The 21,592-nt window shown below is 41.4% G+C and overlaps 1 protein-coding gene across 10 annotated transcripts in view; it reads left to right on the forward strand.

Annotated features, from left to right (window-relative positions):
- tnrc6a (trinucleotide repeat containing adaptor 6A) overlaps positions 1-21,592 on the forward strand; it is a 172,456-nt gene that overhangs the window by 122,051 nt on the left and 28,813 nt on the right. For 4 of the 10 annotated variants that reach the window (XM_043711709.2, XM_043711710.2, XM_043711711.2 and 1 more), the window contains 10 exons: positions 10,659-10,865; positions 11,741-11,907; positions 13,065-13,145; positions 13,962-14,010; positions 14,134-14,276; positions 14,878-15,045; positions 16,225-16,362; positions 17,284-17,430; positions 19,895-19,969; positions 20,678-21,107. In XM_043711709.2, the coding sequence (XP_043567644.2) occupies positions 10,659-10,865; positions 11,741-11,907; positions 13,065-13,145; positions 13,962-14,010; positions 14,134-14,276; positions 14,878-15,045; positions 16,225-16,362; positions 17,284-17,430; positions 19,895-19,969; positions 20,678-21,107 (1,605 nt within the window). The remainder of the gene's footprint in view (positions 1-10,658; positions 10,866-11,740; positions 11,908-13,064; positions 13,146-13,961; positions 14,011-14,133; positions 14,277-14,877; positions 15,046-16,224; positions 16,363-17,283; positions 17,431-19,894; positions 19,970-20,677; positions 21,108-21,592) is intronic. The other 6 variants (XM_043711717.2, XM_043711719.2, XM_043711718.2 and 3 more) reach the window with 4 other exon arrangements.

Below are 21,592 nucleotides of genomic sequence, written 5' to 3' on the forward strand. Positions count from 1 at the left end.
CTGCCCGTCCGTCCGTCCCTCTGCCTGCCCGTCCGTCCGTCCCTCTGCCTGCCCGTCCGTCCGTCCCTCTGCCTGCCCGTCCGTCCGTCCCTCTGCCTGCCCGTCCGTCCGTCCCTCTGCCTGCCCGTCCGTCCGTCCCTCTGCCTGCCCGTCCGTCCGTCCCTCTGCCTGCCCGTCCGTCCGTCCCTCTGCCTGCCCGTCCGTCCGTCCCTCTGCCTGCCCGTCCGTCCGTCCCTCTGCCTGCCTCTGCCTCTCTCTCTCTGTCTTTCATTTGTAGTTTTTTGGCAGTCTTATGCCATTCTTTAAGTTTAAAATGCCTGTTTTTGGATCCACTGTGTTTATCTTCGAGCTGAATGTGAAGTTCGTCATGTTATGATATCACTTGCCTACTGATCTTTGACTTTAATGGCATTAATTAATCTTGTCTCATTGCACAATACCAGGTCTAATATAGCCTGCTCACTAGATAGTTCCAGAATGTATTGCATTAGCAACTTAAAAATGCCCTCATTGAACACATGCTCCAGGCTACCTTTGCCGTTTTGGTTTGTTTAATAGGTGCAAAGATTAATATTGCCAATGATTATTGCAGTACCTTTCTTAAAAGTCTTTGTCATTTCTTGATTTATGCAATGTTCTGCAGTGTAACAATTGTTGCCTTCTTACAAATACTCTCAGGTGTGACTTCCTTTGTAATTTCTTAGCTCCACTAAAACTGATTCTGCACCTTGGTCTCCTGAACCATTAGTGAGCTCATTACTGATCTCAACTTTTATTAACAGAGCTACCCTCACTCACTTTTTCCATTTTTTTGTGCTATCAAATTCTGTCTTTACAGATGCGATGAGCAATCATGTAATGAGATTTTAATTTAATCTTTTCACCCTTTTTGATTCCCTACTCTGACCTTTATTTGCTGAAGTACTCTTATGTTTATGCACCTTAAGCTTTTCTTACTCTGGTTATCATTACCCGTTTGTCTACCCTCTACTATTGCCTTGTTTCTTATACAGTGAGAGGTAATTACTCATGCAAAAAGTGGAAGTGGCAGAGCACCAGAGAGAGATTACAATGCTTGGTATTTTGAAAGGAAGGGAGGCATAAATTTTAAAAGTAAAACTGGTGAAGTTGTGGTGTGAAGTATCATGGAAGGAAGAAGCCAAGAGATCCTTGGTGAAGCTCAAGAACAACATCATTTATTGTTATTGTTCAAGTGCTGTTGAATGGTAGCACCTGGTCTATTCAGCCATGGTATTATCACTCAGCTGTCTCCAGTGAGGCACAGGTGTTCAATTGCAGACTACTTTACAAAGAATTCAGGTTTACTCATCTAGGAAGTGACTGGTAGTGTTAGATGTGCCTTGGGTAGATAGTTCCAAGTGGAAAAGAATTTAGACTTCTTGAAATTTGCACAGTAATAAGGGTGTTAGCAAGTCAAATGTCAAGATATATAAACTTCTGTTATTTTGTGACGAACCCAACGTCTGCTGCACTTTTAAATCTCTTTTACCTGCCCATTGGGCCTTTAGTCAATAGCTAATGTACAAATTTAGCTGGCTGCCAAGTTAATATTCCACCTTAAGGGAAATAATACCACCTAGAGGATCCATTCAGATTGCAAGCAATGCTTCCAGTTAAGAAGAGTCGATATGCAAAGGACATTCACTGGCCTCCTCACGGGCATAGTAAAGACTTTACGGTTTAAATTACAGTTGTCTTCTATGCTTGTTATAAGTTTAAAAGTTTAATTGCCTGGTTGTATAGTACAGTTGACACTTGAATCTTTGATTCATAGAATGGTTACAAAACAAAAAGAAACCTAATAGCGCATATGGACTAGATGGGCCTATCTTCGAGGGCAGCTCAGCTTGACCCACATCCTACCTTTCTTTCCTTGTAGTCTTGCAAGTATTTTCTCTCTGATAGCTATACAGTTCTCTTTTGAAAACTATTGATTAGCTTCCCTCCTATCGGGTAGTGCATTCCATTCCTAACTAAAAAAAATTCTTGCTTCGCGTCAACCCAATTCATTTGACAGTCACATTAAATTGTGTTCTCTAGTCCTTCACATTACTGTTAATAGGAAGAATTTCTTCCTATCTAGTCTGTCTGACCGTACACACTTTAAATACTTCAGACATATTTCCTCTCCACCTTCTCTCAGGTGATCAGTTCTAGTTTGCGTATTCTATCGATGTAACTGAAATCCTCACTCTGAATCCATTCTGAAATCTTTTCTATACTCCCTCTTAATACATTCACCTTATCCTTCTTAAAGTATAGTGCCCAGAATTGAACACCGTACTGCAGTTGAAGCTGTTTGCTTTGGCTTTGTCTTTACTTTGTATACTATGCTTGTATTTATCAAGCCTGGTATCCCTTATGGAGAAAGTGAGGACTGCAGATGCTGGAGATCAGAGCTGAAAAATGTGTTGCTGGAAAAGCGCAGCAGGTCAGGCAGCATCCAAGGAGCAGGAGAATCGACGTTTTGGGCATAAGCCCGGGTCCTGAAGAAGGGCTTATGCCCGAAACGTTGATTCTCCTGCTCCTTGGATGCTGCCTGACCTGCGCTTTTCAAGCAACACATTTTTCAGCTGGTATCCCTTATGCCTTATCAACTTGCCCTGCCATTTTCATAGATTTGTGGACTTATTTCCCCAGTTCCTCTGCTCTTGCAGTTTTTAGAATTATATACTTTGTTTTATATTGCCTTTCTTCATTCTTCATAATTCATATATCTCTACATTCAATTTAATCTGCTGTGTCCATTCTTTCTGCCAGAATGTTATCTTGAAGTCTACCCCAGCTGATCCCCTTAGTTTACATTATTTGCAGGTTCTGACATCTTAGTATAGATCAATAAAGCAGTAGTCCTAAAACCAATCACTGAGTAAGCCCACTTCATATCATTCTCCCAACTCAAAAGCAATCGTTCATCACTACTGTTTTCTGGCAGTTGGCTAGTTTTGTATCCATGCTGTCACTGTCCTTTTCATTACATAAGCTTTAGCTTTGTTGACGAGCCTACTATGCAATACTTTATGAAGGGCTTTTGGAATTCTACACACACCAACTTCATTCTCCTCATCAAAAAATCTCCAAATTAAATGCAGCTTGTCTTTAAGAAAAGCCAGCATGGATTTTTAAAATTAATCCTCACTTGTTCAAGTGACTGTTTATTTTATCCTGAATTATAATTTCTAAAAGTCTTTTGAACCACAGAGGTTAAATTGACTGGTCTGTAGTTGCTGGATTTAATTTTGCACCCATTTATGAACAAGCATGAAACATTGCAACTCACCAATTCTGTCATTAGCCCTTCTAAGGAGGACTAAAAGATATTGACCAGTATATCTGCAATTTCTACCTTCGTTATCCTTAGATATATATGAGGGGTGACCTTGAAGGGGTTTATAACAACATGAGCATGGGTAGACTGAATAGACAGTCTCTTTTTTTCCCTAGGGTGGGGGAGTCTCAAACCAGAGGGCAGTGGTTTTAAGGTGGGAGGGGAAAGATTTAAAGGACCCGAGGGGTAACGTTTTCATGTGAGAATGGTGCGTGTATGGAACGAGCTGCCAGAGGCACTGGTGGATGCTGGTAAAGTTACAACATTGTAAAAACAACTGGAATGGGTAAATGAATAGGAAGGGTTTAAAGGGATATGGGTTAAATGTTAGCAAGTAGGACTAGGTCAGATTGAATAGGTCAGTGGATGAGTTGGACCAAGGGTCTGTTTCTGTGCTGTATAACTCTGACTCTACCTGGTCCTGGTGACTTGTCAGTTTTAAATACAGCCTTTTGAATAACTCCTCTTTATCAATTTTAATCCATGCAGGATTGTCACCACCACCAGCACTTTCGCTATGACTTTAATGCAATTTTTGGATGCACAGTGCTAATTTCATTTCTCAAACATTTCCCTAACTCAATGCATCAATATGGTTTTTTGTTCCTAATTGGCTGTGCTTTTTTTTAAAACCACCTTTTTTAAAATTCTTGTATAGTAGTACCCTAGAACTCTGTGGGAAGCTAGGGAAGTGATTGCTGGGCCGCTTACTGAAATATTTGAATCATCGATAGTCACAGGTGAGGTGCCAAAAGACTGGAGGTTGGCTAACGTGGTGTCACTATTTATGAAAGGTATTAAGTACAAGCCAGGGAATTATAGACAAGTGAGCCTGATGTCAGTGATGGGCAAGTTGTTGGAGGGAATCCTGAGGGGCAGGACGTACATGTATTTGGAAAGGTAAGGACTGATTAGGGATAGTCAACATGGCTTTGTGCGTGGGAAATCATGTCTCACAAACTTGATTGAGTTTTTTGAAGAAGTAACAAAAAGGATTGATGAGGGCCGAGTAGTAGACGTGATCTATATGGACTCAGAAAGGCGTTTGACAAGGTTCCCCATGGGACACTGGTTAGCAAGGTTAGATCTCATGGAATACAGGGAGAACTAGCCATTTGGATACAGAACTGGCTCAAAGGTAGAAGACAGAGGGTGGTGGTGGAGGAGGGTTGTTTTTAAGACTGGAGGCCCGTGACCAGTGGAGTGCCACAAGGATCGGTGCTGGGTCCACTACTTTACATGCATATAAATGATTTGGATGCGAGCATAAGAGGTACAATTAGTAAGTTTGCAGTTGACACCAAAATTGGAGGTGTAGTGGACAGCGAAAGAGGTTACCTCAGATTACAACAGGATCTGGATCAGATGGGCCAATAGGCTGAGAAGTGGCAGATGGAGTTTAATTAAATAAATGTGAGGCGATGCTTTTTGGAAAGGCAAATCTTAGCAGGACATACACTTAATGATAATGTCCTAGGGAGTGTTGCTGAACCAAGAGACCTTGGAGTGCAGGTTAATAGCTCCTTGAAAGTGGAGTCGTAGGTAGATAGGATAGTGAATGCGGTGTTTGGTATGCTTTCCTTTATTGGTCAGAGTATTGAGTACAGGAGTTGAGAGGTCATGTTGTGGCTGTCCAGGACATTGGTTAGGCCACTGTTGGAATATTGTATGCAATTCTGATCTTCCTATCGATTGAAACTTGAAAGAGTTCAGAAAAGACTTCCAAGGATTTGCCAGGGTTGGAGGATTTGAGCTAAAGGGAGAGGTTGAATAGATTAGGGCTGTTTTCCCTCGAGCGCCGGAGGTTGAGGGGTGACCTTGTAGAGGTTTATAAAATCAAGAGGAGCATGGATAGGATAAATAGACAAGGTCTTTTTCCTGGGGTTGGGGAGTCCAGAACTAGAGGGCATAGGTTTAGGTGAGAGGGGAAAGATATAAAAGAGACCTAAGGGGCAACGTTTTCACACAGAGGGTGATATTTGCATGGAATGAGCTGCCAGAGGAAGTGGTGAAGACTAGTACAATTGCAATTTAAGAGGCATCTGGATGGGTATATGAATAGGGAGGTTTTGGAGGGATATGGGCCGGGTGCTGGCAGGTGGGACTAGGTTGGGTTGGGATAACTGGTCGGCATGGACGAGTCGGACCGAAGGGTCTGTTTCCGAGCTGTATGAGATGGGTGGGCACTATTTTGTTTGGATAATCGATTTAAATGCCTTACCTCTGGGGCTCAGAGTTTTTAAAGTCTGCTCCCCATTCAGGAGATTACAGCAACACAGTGTGTTAGCCGCCCCCGCCGCCCCCCAATCCTGCCCAACACTTCCACCCGTGCACCCCTGCCCCACCCTGTCCCCCTTACACCGCCCCCCCCCGCCCACCTCATCCAACACCGCACCCCTTCCAGCACTGCCCCCGCCTCTCTCTCTGGGGCAGCCGGACAGAATACTAACAATAAGACTGCTGCTGCCTTTGTTGGGTAAGTTTCCAAATAGTGCGTACATGCGCATGTACATGCATACATACATTCATATACATACACGCACATATACATACATATGCATGCACACATATATACACACACATATATGCACACGTGCACACATACACCCCTTACTGCAACTTTTTGACAGTTCCACGTCTGCCCTGTACAGGACAATTTTGGTCATATTATCTGGGGAAGGGGGGGGGTGCGGTGCAGAGTTTAGGATACGTCTCTCTGTAGAACTCCAGGGAAAGTATGGGGCGAGAGAAAGGGTGGGAGGTCAGTCATTTGGAGACGGTGCCTGTTTATTCGTTGTCAACAAAAGACACGATCACTATAGGAAACAAGTTTTTGATGTAACGTTTCTATCGGGACCTCGAGGTTCCTCTGTTCATTGGCTGTCGTTTCTTCTCATATTTGTTAGGATCATAGTACAGAAGTAGCCCATTCAGCCTGTTCTTCTGTTCAGTAAGGTCATGGCTGATGATAGCACTTTCCTGTGCTATCCTCATATTCATAGAAAATATAGACAGAGAAAATAGGAGTTGGAGTAGGCAGTCCAGTCCTTCCAGCGCACTCCACCATTTATCATGATCATGGCTGATCTTATCCTGGTCTTATCTCCACTTTCTTCTGTTCTCCATAGTCCTTTATCCTGCTTTTCATCAGAAACCTATCCATTTTTCTTTTGAATCTCTTGATTGATTCTGCTTCCACTGCACTCTGGGGTCGTGAGTTCCAATGATTCACAACTCTGAGAAAAGTAGTTTCTCCTCATCTTAGTTTTGAATCGGCCTCCTGTCTCTCTGTATCTATGCCTTCTTGTTTGAGACTGTCCCACAAGGAGAAGCATCTATTCAACATCCTCCTTATTAATCCCCTTCAGCATTTTATGTTCCTCACTCAGATCCCCGCTCATTCTTCTGAACTCAACTGAATACAAGCCTGGGTTATTCAGCTGCTCCTTGTACAACAGCCCCTTCATCATTGGAATCAACCTGGTGACCCTCCTCTAAACCGCTGGCAGTGCCACCATACCCTTCCTCAAGTAAAGAGACCAAAACTGGAAGCAGTATTCCAGATGTGGTCTCAACAATGCCTTATATAATTGTAACAACACTTCTTTACTGGTAAAATCCGGTCCTTTTTACAATAAATGCCAAGGTTCCATTTGCCTTTCTTATTATATGCTGCACCTGCATACCCACTTTCTGCCACTTCTGCTCAGAGGTGCTTAAATCCTTCTATGCTGACACACTTTGAATCTGCTTCCCATTTGAATACTAATTTGCCCTTTTGTTTTTCTGGCCAATATGTACAACCTTGCATTTATCCACATTAAACTCCATCTGCCAGATTTTGGCCCATTCTCCTAGCTTATCAATATCCATCTGTAAACTCTTTATCCCTTCGTCACTGCTTCCTTTCTCGTCTATTTGAGTATTATCCCTGAACTTTACTATGTTACACACTGATCTTGCTTTTAGATCATTTATATAGATTGTAAATGGTTGGTGTCAAAGAACTGAACTCTGTGGTACCCCATTAATTATGATTCACCATTCCAGAGAAGAACCCGTTTATCATAACCCTCTGCTTTCTCTCAGTCAGCCAGTCCTCTAGCCAAGCCAGTACTCTACCTTTACCTTTAACCCTGGAATCTAAGCTTCTAGATCAGTCTTTTCTGCGGCATCTTGTCAAATGCCTTCTGGAAGTCTAATATGCCACAGCCACCAGATCCCTATTATGCACCTTGCTGGTTATATCCTCAAAGAACTCCACGTTTGTCAAGCATGACATGAAACCATGTTGACATGGTGAATTGAGTGTTGGTATTCCAAGAGAATCCAGAGAAAGTATATTCCTGTTGGGTTGAAAGGAAAGGCTAGTAGGTATAGGGAATGTGGATGACTAAAGAAATTGAGGCTTTGGTGAAGAAAAAGAAGGAAGCATATGTAAGGTATAGACAGGACAGATCGAGTGAATCCTTCGAAGAGTATAAAGGCAGTAGGAGTATATTTAAGAGGGAAATCAGGAGGGCAAATACGTGTATGGAATGAGGTCGCCACTGATGATACCTAGCCAGGTAATGAAACGTCTGGATATCAAACCTACAGCTCAGCGAGCAAACCTACACTCTAAACCTCAACCTGAGCTACAAACCTTGCAAATTCCTGAGAGTGTGGCATTGATGCTCCGGTGTGTGTTCTCTCTTTCTGTGTTTTAATGATTACAAAGGTGTCATCCACATATCTGACCCAGAGTTTGGGTTGAATTTGCGGTAAGACTGTTTGTTCTAATCTTTGCATTACCGCTTCTGTTATGAGTCCAGAGATGGGTGAGCCCATGGGTGTGCCGTTGATTTGTTCATATATTTGGTTGTTGAATGTGAAGTGTGTTGTGAGGCACAGGTCCAGTAGTTTGAGTATGCCGTCTTTGTTGATAGGTTCATCGTCCTGTTGTCTGTTCTGTATGTCCAGCAGGTTGGCTATTGTTTCTCTGGCTAGGGGTTTGTCGATACAGGTGAACAGTGCCGTTGCATCGAATGAGACCATGGTTTCTTCCTTGTCTATGTTTATATTTCTGATGATGTCCAAGAATTTCTGTGTTGATTGTATAGAGTGTCTGGATCTGCTGATCAGGTGTTTCAGTTTCTGCTGTAGTTCTTTAGCCAGTTTGTGTGATGGTGTCCCTGGTAGTGATACTATGGGTCTGAGTGGGATGTCTGGTTTGTGCACTTTAGGTATTCCTTGAATCTGGGGGTGTTGTTGCTTTCAGGTTTCATTCTTTTAAGGTCAAACCTGGTTATCTGTCCGTTTCTTTTGTAGGTTCCTCAGTATGTTTATCCTATTGGTGAGCTGTGGGGTGGGCTCAAAGATAAAAGACGGAGAGTGGCGATGGAGGGTTGCTTTTCAGACTTGAGGCCTGTGACCAGTGGAGTGCCACAAGGATCGGTGCTGGGTCTTCTACTTTTTGTCATTTACATAAATGATTTGGATGCGAGCATAAGAGGTATAGTTAGTAAGTTTGAAGATGACACCAAAATTGGAGGTGTAGTGGACAGCAAAGAGGGTTACCTCCGATTACGGGATCTGGACCAGATGGGCCAATGGGCTGAGAAGTGGCAGATGGAGTTTAATTCAGATAAATGCGAGGTGCTGCATTTTGGGAAAGCAAATCTTAGCAGGACTTATACACTTAATGGTCAGTTCCTGGGGAGTGTTGCTGAACAAAGAGACCTTGGAGTGCAGGTAGATAGGATAGTGAAGGTGGCGTTTGGTATGCTTTCCTTTATTGGTCCGAGTATTGAGTACAGGAGTTGGTAAGTCATGTTGCGGCTGTACAGGACATTGGTTTGGCCACAGTTGGAATATTGCGTGCAATTCTGGTCCCCTTCCTATCGGAAAGATGTTGTGAAACTTGAAAGGGTTCAGAAAAGATGTACAAGGATGTTGCCAGGGTTGGAGGATCTGAGCTATAGGGAGAGACTGAACAGGCTGGGGCTGTTTTCCCTGGAGCTTCAGAGGCTGAGGGTTGACCTTACAGAAGTTTACAAAATCATGAGGGGCATGGACAGGGTAAATAGACAAAGCCTTTTCCCTAGGGTCGGGGAGTCCAGAACCAGAGGGCATAGATTTAGGGTGAGGGGGGAAAGATATAAAAGAGACCTAAGGGGCAACTCTTTCACGCAGAGGGTGATAAGTGTATGGAATGAGCTGCCAGAGGAAGTGGTGGAGGCTGGTACAATTGCAACATTTAAGAGGCATTTGGATGGGTATATGAATAGGAAGGGTTTGGAGGGATATGGGCTGGGTGCTGGCAGTTGAGACTAGATTGGGTTGGGATATCTGGTTGGCGTGGACGAGTTGATCTGAAGGGTCTGTTTCCATGCTGTACATCTCTGACTCTTAAGTGTTCAATTATATCCTCCTCTATGATTGACTCCAACTTCCCACTACAGAGGCCAAACTAATTGGTCTCTCGTTTCCCAATTCTTGTCTACCTCCTTTAATGAATAAGGGTGTCACATTAGTATATTCCAAATCCACTGGTATCCTTCCAGAATCCAGGGAATTTTGGAAAATCCTAACTAATGCATCAGCTATGTCTGTTGCCACCTCCTTTAATACCCAAGTGTGCAGGCTATCAGGCCCCAGGGATATACCTGTCTTTAATCCCATCAGTTTACTTAACACCTTCTCCCTAGTTATTTGAGTTCCTCAGTAACTGCAGCTTCTGGGAAGAAATTATCTTCCACTATGAAAACAGATGACCTATTGGTTTAGTGCCTCTGCCAGTTCGGAGTTTCCCATTATTAACTTTCCATTTTTGCCCTCTAAAGAGCCAACGTTAACTTTCACTATTCTCTTCCTCCTTGTATACTTATGGAAGCTGTTGATATCAGTGCTCATGTTTTCTACTAGTTTCTTTTTATAGTTCATCCTAGCTCTTTTTTTATTTCTTTTTAGTAATCCTTTTGCTGTCATTTAAAGTTTTCCCAATCCTCAAGAGTGCCAATAACTTTTGCACTATGAAATGTCCTAGTTCTTATCATTGTTATCCTTCTCTTTGTTGAGCCATGGATGTTTTTTCCCCTTTTCTCGATTCTTCTTCCTTTCAGGAATGCGTACTTTATGTACTTTAGTTGAGAGGTATTTAGTGACTCCATAAGTGTTTGTATAGTTTGTCTTCCAAATCCGCCGCCCCCTCCCCCAAATAAAAAGTACAACTTCTAAATTTTAGCACCAAAGCATCAGAGCAGCTTGTGTTGACAAGAATATCACCTGAGCCCCTTTTTTTTTGATTTTTATTTTGTGTTTAATAAAGGTTGGGGAGACCCTTGCAACGTTCAGACAAACACTGAATCCACTTGGGGAGAGCCACCAGCTCTAACTGCAACAGTGGACAATGGAACTGCAGCCTGGGGTCAACCCATGGATACAGGAACCAGCTGGAGAGAGCCGGTTAATGACAATGCTGGTACCTCTGGATGGGGTAACACCCCAGCTGCCCCACCACCTCCAAATCGACCTGGTAAAGCTCTTAATACTTTGTAATTTCAAGTGGGTGCATATTTTGAGAGTAGACATGATTCATTTTGCATTGGGGCTTTGAGTAATAAGTTCCACCACAAGTTTAATTTATTATGTGTAGCATTAAACCTTAACATTCATTAAATTAACATATACCATCCTCCATCTCATAAATCCTCTTTTGCCAATTGCATAGGTTATGTTTTGAACATTTGATGCAGATGTCTTGACTCTTTACAATATTCCTGAAGAAGGGCTTATGCCCGAAACATCGATTCTCCTGCTCCTTGGATGCTGCCTGACCTGCTGCGCTTTTCCAGCAACGCATTTTCAGCTCTTTACAAAATGCCCTAAATTACTTTTGAATCCTTAACCCTATTTATTCGCCCAGTGATGAAAGCCTTTGTGTTGAAACTCATCTTTACATTGCATGTTGTCAAGGTGCTACAAATGTCAAGTCTGAATTAGGCAACTAGTAAAAGCATAAAGTCAGTTTTTTTTCTCCCCTTAAGAGATCCCCTCTTGTTGTCCATCTCGTCATCATTGCAATCATCTCATGTACTTCAACTTATAATTGATGTTGGGAAAACGAATATATGTTAAAAATACACATTATTCTTCCTGTGCAGAATTACAAGAATATTCTTCCAAGGTACATTATGGCATATTGTCATCTTGGGTTGTGGTTGGGCCTTCCATTCTAATGTTTAACGTCTGCGAATCTTGTAAATAAGTTATGGAAAACGTTATTATGTCAGCTCAAACCAGAACAACATTGTTCAGAAGTGTTCACAGGCTTTGGTCTCGATGAGAGTGAAGGATAAATTCAGACCACCGTTTTCTCAGTAGCTGAAATCAGTCATCTGTTCTTTACAGTGCCCAAACCTATGCAAGATGGCTGGGGTGATGAGGAAGCATCGGTGCCAGGAACCCGTCACTCCAGCTGGGAGGAAGAAGAGGGAGAGTCTGTGATGTGGAACAGCAACATCTCACAGGATAGCACCTCCTCTTCAAACTGGACATCAAAAAAGATGGCTCAAAAGGTAGAGACTTTTGGCAAATATGTTGCTTACACCTATGTCACTGACTTCAAAGATGTATATAGTGTTATTGTCTCTCCTATTTTAAAGTACTCAACAACTGACCTTGCGCAGATCTTTCAGTACTCATTAGATTTTGGTAGTATAATGAGATCCTGGAGTTGTTGCAGTCTTGGGAAGGCATACTTACATGCAAGGCAGTTCAATGAAGCTTCACTAGATCAGTCCCTGGGGTGAATGTGCAGTCAGATGAAGAGAGGCTAAATAAATTCGGTTAATATTCTTTGGACCTTCAAAGAAAATAATTTCACTGAAACATATAGGATTCTGATGCAGCTTGGCAGGATAATATAGTTTGGTCTTTTTGCCTGAGCACAGAGTGCTGTCTCAAGAAAAGGGGCTAGTTTGGGACTTAGATGAAATACAGTATTACTTCAGTCAGAGTTCTGAATCTTTGAATTTCTCTCTCCCAGAAGGATATGGATACTCCATTGTTGAGTATCTTCAAGGCTGAATTAAACGCAGACTTCTATCTCCAGGAAAGAAATAATGGATGTAAATGGCAAAATGATGTTGAAGTCAATATCAACCATAGTATTATTGAGGGATGGAGCAGTCTGTATGATAGTGTTTTTATTTCTTGTGTTCTAAAACATTGAACATAAATTTATGGTGTTAACTGTAAAAAGTATGAAATAATTAAGTTGCTATTAGTTTAATATCAAATTAGAAAAGCTACTGCAAATGCCAGTATTTTGCTATAAATGATACTGCCCTGGTGATTTAAATAAAAATCATATTTTGATTTGTGCTTTGGTGCTTTCAGTGCTTTACTTGTGGTCCCTCTCTGGGATTATATCCTTCAGATTGTGCAGTGCAACATGATAGGGGACTACTGCAAAGTGTCACATATCATGTCCACCCACTTCTGAATATCCAGCTTGGTCTCAGGTATGGGTGTGATGCAGAGAGGAGAAACAGGTGAGCAAGTTATGAACAAAAACAGTGCACATTTTGTGTCTAAGTCACTGTAAAATAACATCAGGTTATGTTTGTGATGGGTGCCAGAGTCATGAAGCAAACTTGTTTTTACAAGGATTTGGTTTTTGAATGGCTTAGCCATTCCCATTGTGTCTCATGATTAGTTCTTTTCATTTTAGGGCATGATAAAAGGGGGAAACAAACAAGATGATATGTGGATGAATCAATTAATGAAGCAATTCTCTAACATTGGATTTCCTGTAAGTACAATTGATCATGAGCTTTTATTCTCTCTCCCATCTCTTTGATATGCAGACTGAATACAATGGATTGGGCCTTGTTCTAATCACTAATGACCCTGGCCAGAGCTGGAGTTTTCTCTCTAGGATAGAGTGGGGTCAGGAAAATGTATCTGATGTTATTTCTGTTCCGATGCCTTAATTCAAATTAATTTGGTGAAGAGAGAACCTGATTTCTGTCAAAGCAAGAATGTTGATTTTAGTTCTGTCCTGCGGTATGATAATGGCATAAATGTTTTAGGATTCTGAAGTGTTTATGACAAGAATGGTATTGAAGAATGTGATATTTTAGCAGGAACTCTGTCATTTCTCACTCATGGTGGAGTTGAACTGCATATTTTTATTTCTGATGCTGTAATACAGAGTCTAAATTCTTACTAAGTACTGTTTTGCTAACTATTAAAAGCCAGTGTTCATTATTTCTTTAACCTCTTTTGTGAAACCTTGCTCATTTGCTAAGATCCAGAGTACGTCTGCCTTTGCTATCAGTCTTTCACTTAGTGCAGTGCTTGTTTCTCAGCAGAGATGAATAACCATGCTTCTGAATAAAATTATCTCGTCAAATTAAGGTATACAACTCAAAGTTGCCCTTTGCTGCCATTGACATCCACTCATCTACCATTGCATTTTTTGACTGAAAAAAGTGACCTTATTGTTAAATCTGGTTGAAGTGGGCCAACATATAGGATTGGAAAAAATTATTTTTTGGGCTTACAATTGATAGTAATCTGAATGCAGCGAATTGTGAATATTTAAGGTGGTTTCTGCATGTTACAGAGGGAGTCTGCTGAAGAAACCAAGAGCAATAAGATGGACATACCTATTGGTAAGCTGCTATTGCTATAAAATTCTCCTTAACATCTTTCTCACACAGTAATTTTCCATCCTGAATGGAGTCTTTGTTCATTGACCATATTTAATAAAACCTGCCTGACTCCTACCTTTCCAGGTGTGTTGAGAGATAAAAGAATGGAAATGGACAAGCATGGCATGAACATTGGAGAATATAATGGCATTATAGGCAAAGGACATGCTTCTCGTCCTCTGATTTCCAAAGAGTCTTCCATGGAACGCAATCCTTACTATGATAAGGTTAGTATTCTCTCCATTTCTGGTTATGTGTTACAACAGATGGGTGCCTTTTTATCACTTCTAGCTAATTTTGTAGATATAAGTGGCAAAAAAAGTAAGACATGAGGCTGAATCGATTCTGATTTTTGATAATGGGCCATTACTACCTTTTACTAGATTCCACATTTTACTAGATTCCAAAGACCCCAGTATTAAGTAAACATGACCACTGATGATAAATCTCCAATCCTTTATGGTGACTTTACTTTTTCCTGCTTTTGAAACTAGGAATTTGTGTTACTGGGATTTGGAAGAAGGGCCATTGTCTTGTATCAAAGCAATGCTGTGATTCTCAATTCATTATCATGCTGAAGTGTTTTTCATCACAGTGTGGCTGCATTCACTTTGTACACTGCATCTGGTAATACTAATCAATATTTGTAGTAATGTGACTTGTTTTTGCATGATGGACACCTGTTGGTAGCAGGCCATTTAACTCTGCTTGTGGACTTCAAATAGATGCTAACCCTTCGTCTCTTCTCTTGTTCCTGCCATGTCTGCCTTTTTGCTGCTGATGGGTTTTCCATTGTGTGCTTTTTCCAAACCCACTTCCCCTGCCCAGCTGTCTTTGTCTCTGTCCAATCAAGATGGCATTATAGCAGAAGAGCCCCAAAACATATCGTACATGTCCGCACCAAGTGTGAAGCTTCCCCCTTCAAACAGTGCACTACCTAATCAGGCCTTTGGCTCAATGGGGCTGGGCATTCAAAACTTGAATTCTGTTAGACAGGTGAGTCTGTTCACGACCTGCTGTGTGCATGGTGTCAATTGTAATGTGTCAGTGATAACATTCATTTTGGCGGCATATTCAGGATTGTTCTCAATATTTTGCTCTCTTTTATTTTTGCTTCATTTTTCTTCTGCCTCTTGTCACCCTATCTTAATTATCCCAATCAGAAAACAAGCAGTGTCTGGTGGTGCTATTATGAGATACTTGTATTTTTGCCTTGGACATTTCCCTTGAATTCTGGAATCCTTTCTCATTTCAGCTCTGACGCTTTATCCTGCTTTGAGGAAACGATGGCACAAATAAGCAAGCAAAAGTAGAATGTAACAGTGCAGAAAATACATAATTGAGCCTTTTAAGTTTTGCCAGCTCTCGGGGAGGGGGGGGATAAAAGGCTACCTCCTTAATCTCATTATCCTGGCCTCTTTATACACCCTTGCTTTTTAGTTGAATATTTGTCAACTTGCCTTTTGAACCTTTTTTATGGACTCCTCCATTGTTTCTATTCAGACCACATACTGGGTACATGTCATTGCTCCTCACTAAAAGCAGTTACTACATCTGTTATATGTTACATATCCTTTGATAAAGATCATTTATGAGTGACTATTAGAATATCTATCAGCTATGAATAACAGTACAGTCCTGATATCTTTTTTTTAAATTTTGTACATAGATTACTGGCTAGTTGAGTGCAACAACATTTGATCTGTTTGAAAAGTGAAACTGTCTTAAGTACTTACAGTTAGAGGTGCAATAAAGCTAAGAATAATAAACACTTCCTCCATAAGGAAAGGAACTTTATCTTTGTAGAATGGGTAAGATCGATTAATTCCTGTCTTGTCACCTGCTACCGTCACAGTTGAGCTGAAGTTGAAATAAAATGAGTTAAAATTACTACTGAGTATATTGAGTATTTGTAATTTTTGCAGAAAGTGGCAAGTTGGTACTGGTTGATAGAACAGTCTCAACACAAATGGGTCTTCATGGATGGTTGGGTTCATTTTAAAAAGATGTGACCAGTCTTACAAATGTTCAGGGGCTGATGATTTAGCTTAAAGCAGAAAGAAATGGAATAGACAGCAGACTGTTGATGTGGTACATGTTGAATATTCTGCAATTAACCTGTGATGTGGTTGAAATCATGGATCTTTCCTCTGCTGCTTATGCTCTTATTTACAGAATGGCAATCCTAATATATTTGGCGGCAGCAATGCAGCAGCACAAGCCAGGGGCATGCAACAGCCTCCAGCACAACCTCTTAACTCATCTCAGCCTAATCTCCGCGCTCAAGTGCCTCCTCCATTATTATCCCCTCAGGTACACAAATATTTGTGATTTTCTTTGCTGTTCAAAGTTTCCCCTAACCCCTTTTGTTCTTTGACTTAACCAGAAGCAACAGGTGTTTGGCCATTTGGAGTTTTTTCACCTTCATTCTTGGCATGTGGTGAGCTCGTGCCCTTAATTCGTGTTATTCGATGCAAGGAAGGTGCTATGATATCTCAGTGCAATTTATTTTAAATTATCAGGATGAGGTTGTTGTTGAGGTGGACAGGGGCATGGGAAGAATATCCTCAATTAACAAAGCAGAGTGCGCTTTTATTTCTATCATTTGAGCTATATTTTAAATAATGGGCACCACATGACTTCATGTATCAGTATTATTCCTCTTGTCTGAGCTTACCCCAGGATGATGGCTTTGGTGAGGGGCAATTGCATGTTTGGGATGCAGTAGTTTCTCTACATTCTGTTTTTCGTTCTGAAATGCTAGTTTGTACGCCGTAGTAAAACAAATGCAAAAAAACCTTGTTACTGATATCAGTTTGTTGGGACAGGAATGTGCTACCTCACCTGATGTAAAGACATTTCTGGTAATGGCGCACTGTTGACAGCATGTGTTATAATTGGATGCAGCTGCATACCCAAGGCAAACATGTGGCAACCTGTTAATATCTGCATTGTGTGATGGGGAGGGGAAGAAGCAAGTCACCCCAGCTCGTGCTCGAGTCGAGGAGTTGCAGCAAACTGTGGGAATGATTTGTCTTTTTGAACATAATTCTCCAACCATACAAAATGTGGCTCTCTTTATTACAAGCTTCCAAATATGAGCAGAGGCCACCAACTGCTAACATTAGCTTTGGCCTGGAGAAAAATTAACAACCAGGCAGAACAGCTGAATGTTTAAAGAATGTTGAATTTGAGTGGCTCGTTAAATATAAAAAAATTTCTATTCTCTTAAAGGTTCCAGCATCATTACTGAAGTATGCAACAGCTAATGGGAGCCTAAACACTGCACTATTAAATTTTGGCCCCCAGCAGGTAGCCATGCTGAACCAGCTCTCCCAGTTGAACCAACTGTCTCAACTTTCACAGATCTCCCAGCTACAGGTACAGCAGCAGTTTATTTGTATGATTTCTAGAGTTATAGTCATACAGCATGGAAACAGACACTTCCGTCCAACTTGTCCATGGCGACCAGGCATCCCAATCTGATCTAGCCCCATATGCTAGCATTTGGCCAAAATCCCTCTTCACCCTTCCTATACATATACCCATCCAGATGTCTTTTTAAATGTTGTAGTTGCACCACCACTTCCTCTGGCAGCTTATTCCGTTCTCTGCATGTAAAAGTTGCCCATCTGGTTTTTTAAAAATCTTTCTCCCTTATCCTTAAGCCTCTAGTTTTGGACTCCCCTATCCTTTGTTACTCATGCTTTCTGATTTTATAGATTTCTATAAGGTCACTGCTCAGGCTCCAACTCTTCCGGGTGAAGAGCCCCAGCATACTCAGCTTCTCTCTATAACTCAAACTCTCCAGTCCTGATAACATCATTAAATCTTTTCTGCACCCTTTCAAGTTTAACAACATCCTTTCTATTGAAGGGTGACCAGAATTGCTTGCAGTATTCTAAAGTGGCTTCGCCAATGTCCTGTGCAGCTTTAACATGACTTCCCAACTCCTATACTCAGTATTCTGATCAATGAAGGCAAGGGTGCCAAATGTTGCCTTCACCACTCTGTCTATCTGCGACTGCACTTTCAAGGAATCTGCACCGCTAGGTCTCTTTGTTCGCCAAGACTCCCAGGGCCCTAACGTTAATTGTACAAGTGCTGCTCTGCTTTGTCTTTACAAAATGCAACACCTCACATTTATCTAAATTAAACCCCATCTACCCATTGGGTCATCTGATTAAGGACCGTTGTACTCAGCTAATATTCTTCATTGTCCACTGCACCACCTATTTTGGTGTCATCTCCAAACTTACGAGCCATTCCTTCTGTATTCCCATCCAAATCATGTATATAAATGATAAAAAGCATTGAGCCCAACACCAATCCTTGTGGCATACCACTGGGCACAGCTCTCCAATCCAGAAAGCAACTTTGTACCACCACACACTGTCTCCTCCCTTCAAGCCAATTTTGTATCCATTTGGCTATCTTCCCCGGATCCCGTGATCTAACCTTACATATATATATATATATATATATATATATATTTCACTATTTATTAAGTTGATTGGCAGAATAATGAGAATATTGTATAAAATGCTCCCTTTAAGATCTTGCTCAAGACATAATGGAGAGCAGGGCTGGTCTTCTGCAGTAATGTGATTGGTTTGCTCTTTCCTTTTCATAACCCGTGTTTGTATTGAGCTAGGATAACAATGAACAGTTTTTGAAGTCAGGCTGACTCTTGCTTCGGTATGTTAAGAATAGTAGTTCAGGTAGCAGAACAATTTAACCTGAAAATCATAAATTCTATCCCTAATATTTGCTAGAACAGCTGATCTCAATCAGGGCATGGGTAGGATTACTGTTATAGTTATGTGGCATGTATTAGTCTGGATTTCCTTCTGATTGCTCTCAATATCCCAGCTAGAAGTTGCTTGTATTACGTAACGGCAGGGTTCCCCATGCTGTAATGCAACCTGGATTCAAATTACTTGCTGACATTTTAATAAAGCATAATACAACATCTCTCAGATGAATATTTATGAAGTTGGATATTTGGGCCAAGAGGAGATTGAAAGACAAGGTAATGATGAAGTGTCTGCTAACCCCTAAACCAGCCTAAAACATTCACCACTTTCTGGTAACGAATGGCAAGTTTGGCTTCTTTGAGAAAGCATCTTTACCCACCCACCCCCCCAAACTTACCACAATACTTCCTAAATATCTCCCAAAGAAAATACCTGCAAATAGAACAGGTTTGAATTTGTCCTGTAGCGTGCAATTACTCAATCCATGTACAAGTAAAAGGGTAGTGAGTGCGTTCCAAGTAGATCTGATTTCTGTATTCCCCACACCACTTCCTTCCTGGCACTGTGGGAAACCACAGACAAGTCCCTGCAGGAATCAGATTGAGTTTGGGGGAGGAGGGAAACTATACTTCATTTTTTGCAGATAGTCAGTGCTCCATCCATCGGTAAAAGCTGACAAAGAAAGGAGCAAATTATTTGCATCTAATACTGCCAGCTCATTGTAGAATTATGCTGAAAATGTCCTTTCATTTATGCATGTTTTGAAGTAGATATTAAATCAAGATCCTGGTATCACAATAGTATTCATCTGACCAGAGCTAGGTCCATCAGGAAATTTATCCAACTGACCATCACCCCACTGCAGTATTTTAGAAAAGCCTACATCCAGTGCTGCGTCAGCTTCAAGGAGTTTGTTAACTTTAAGTTAGGTACCATTTCCCAGAACCTGAACAAACAAATTCAGTATCTTCACAAAGGTCAAAACTGTAGAATGTGACAAGTTCAATCTGCCCCATTGAGCAGGTTTTCAATGTCCAGTGTGAGATCAGTTAGCCATTTTACACTTTAATGTCCTTTTTTAATATTAGCGACTGCTGCTTCAGCAACAGAAGGCACAGAATCAGAGGAATGTGCCAGGACCCATGCGTCAGTCTCAAGAACAGGTAAAGTCTTCTACAATATTCTTGATTGAGCTTGAAAGCTTAATTGCTCATAACTGCTGGCCCCTGTGGGAAATTAAATTTCGTATTGATTTCGGTGAAACAATATAACAAGTGTTCTGTTTCCTGGTCAAACATGAGATCAGGGCCCTAGTGTAGAATTCTGGCTTGTACCCTGCCAGTCTGTGTAGAAACTCTGTTATAAGGGTGATGCTGTGTAGTGTTGGTGGTGAATACACCATAATCATTAAAGGAGAGGCAACAGATGCCAGGGTGTAGATTGTGGTGACAGTTGTGGCAAAGGCACTGCCAAATGTGTGAATGTTTGTTGATTGATGCTGTGCTTGAATTTGATCTGAGTCTTTTAACATTTGCTCAGTTTCAGATTGTCTCCTTTGAATGAACTCGTCATAAATATCAAACTACACTGACCCAGACAGCCCCTCCATCCTTCAAAACTCTCATTACTTCAGTTTGCCATCACATTGAGTAGAGCTGATTATTTAAAAGGGGGCAGCAACTGAGTTCTGACAATTAAGTAAAATCCTTATCCTACTTGAATTTCTAAAATCACTATGAATTTTAGAATGTTGAAGTTTATGTTGCTGATATACTGTGGGGAGGAGATAAAAGTGACTCCCAACAAATACTAACTTGGCTTTGGAATGTATGACAACTAAACGTCTTTTTTTTCCCTTCCCACATGTTCAGGCTGCTCGTGTGCTCAACATGCAACAGATGCTGCAACACCCCCGTCAACTGGAAACAAGCCTTCTGAAGCAGCAGCCTCCACCACCGCATCAGCCCTCCATGAAACCTTTCCCGGAGAACCTCATGCCCCCCACCCCACATGAGCTGCAAACGAAAGAGCCGCCTTCGCTCAACACATACAGCAGCTACCCTTTAGGTGGGTTTCCACAACCCAGTCCAGGTCAATCTGATCCCACAGTATCGCAAGCTGCTCACCTTTCCCCGATGCCCTCTCAATATCCTATGCCCAAAATGTTTCTTCCTGACAACAGCCCTAACCACAACCTCCTCAGCCCTCCACTGTGTAATGCAAGCAACCACATACCAGGCTCACCCATCCATCAACATGCAGGAAGGAAGCCTGCCACTCAAGAAAGGTCTTTGTCAAGAGGTGAATAATCTGTTTGTATATTTTTTTTCTACAAAAGTATTTGAATAAAAATAAAGATGCCCCAATGTCTTGCCACCTAGTGTTTCCCTTTGACATTTACTGTAAACTGGATAGCAGACCAAAGGCAGTTCAGATTCCCATCAGCAGCATGTTCTGGAATTGAATTTAATAATGTTAGTAATATGGACTGGCACCAGAGAAACTTGACCGTAATCTACCAGATTGTTCTTTTAAAAAAAAAAAAAAATCCCTAATATTTTCACCACTGGCTTTCAGGGAAGAAAATCTGCCACAACTGCTCTGGTTGACTGAGATGTGACTTGAGAGTCTCGCCCTTGATGACAAGTCAGCCCTTGCCATGTGAGTCTCTCCAGGACAGAATGGCTGCTGACACTCAATTGTCATATTCAATGGAAGTTTGAAGTGTCATTGAAGTGCTGCACCCTGTATATCTAAGTATCACTGGAAACGAGAAGGAATGATGG

This window comes from Chiloscyllium plagiosum, unplaced genomic scaffold, assembly GCF_037043375.1.
Source record: "Chiloscyllium plagiosum isolate Xiang-an unplaced genomic scaffold, Cpla_swu_hap1 HiC_scaffold_20, whole genome shotgun sequence".
Classification (NCBI taxonomy): domain Eukaryota; kingdom Metazoa; phylum Chordata; class Chondrichthyes; order Orectolobiformes; family Hemiscylliidae; genus Chiloscyllium; species Chiloscyllium plagiosum.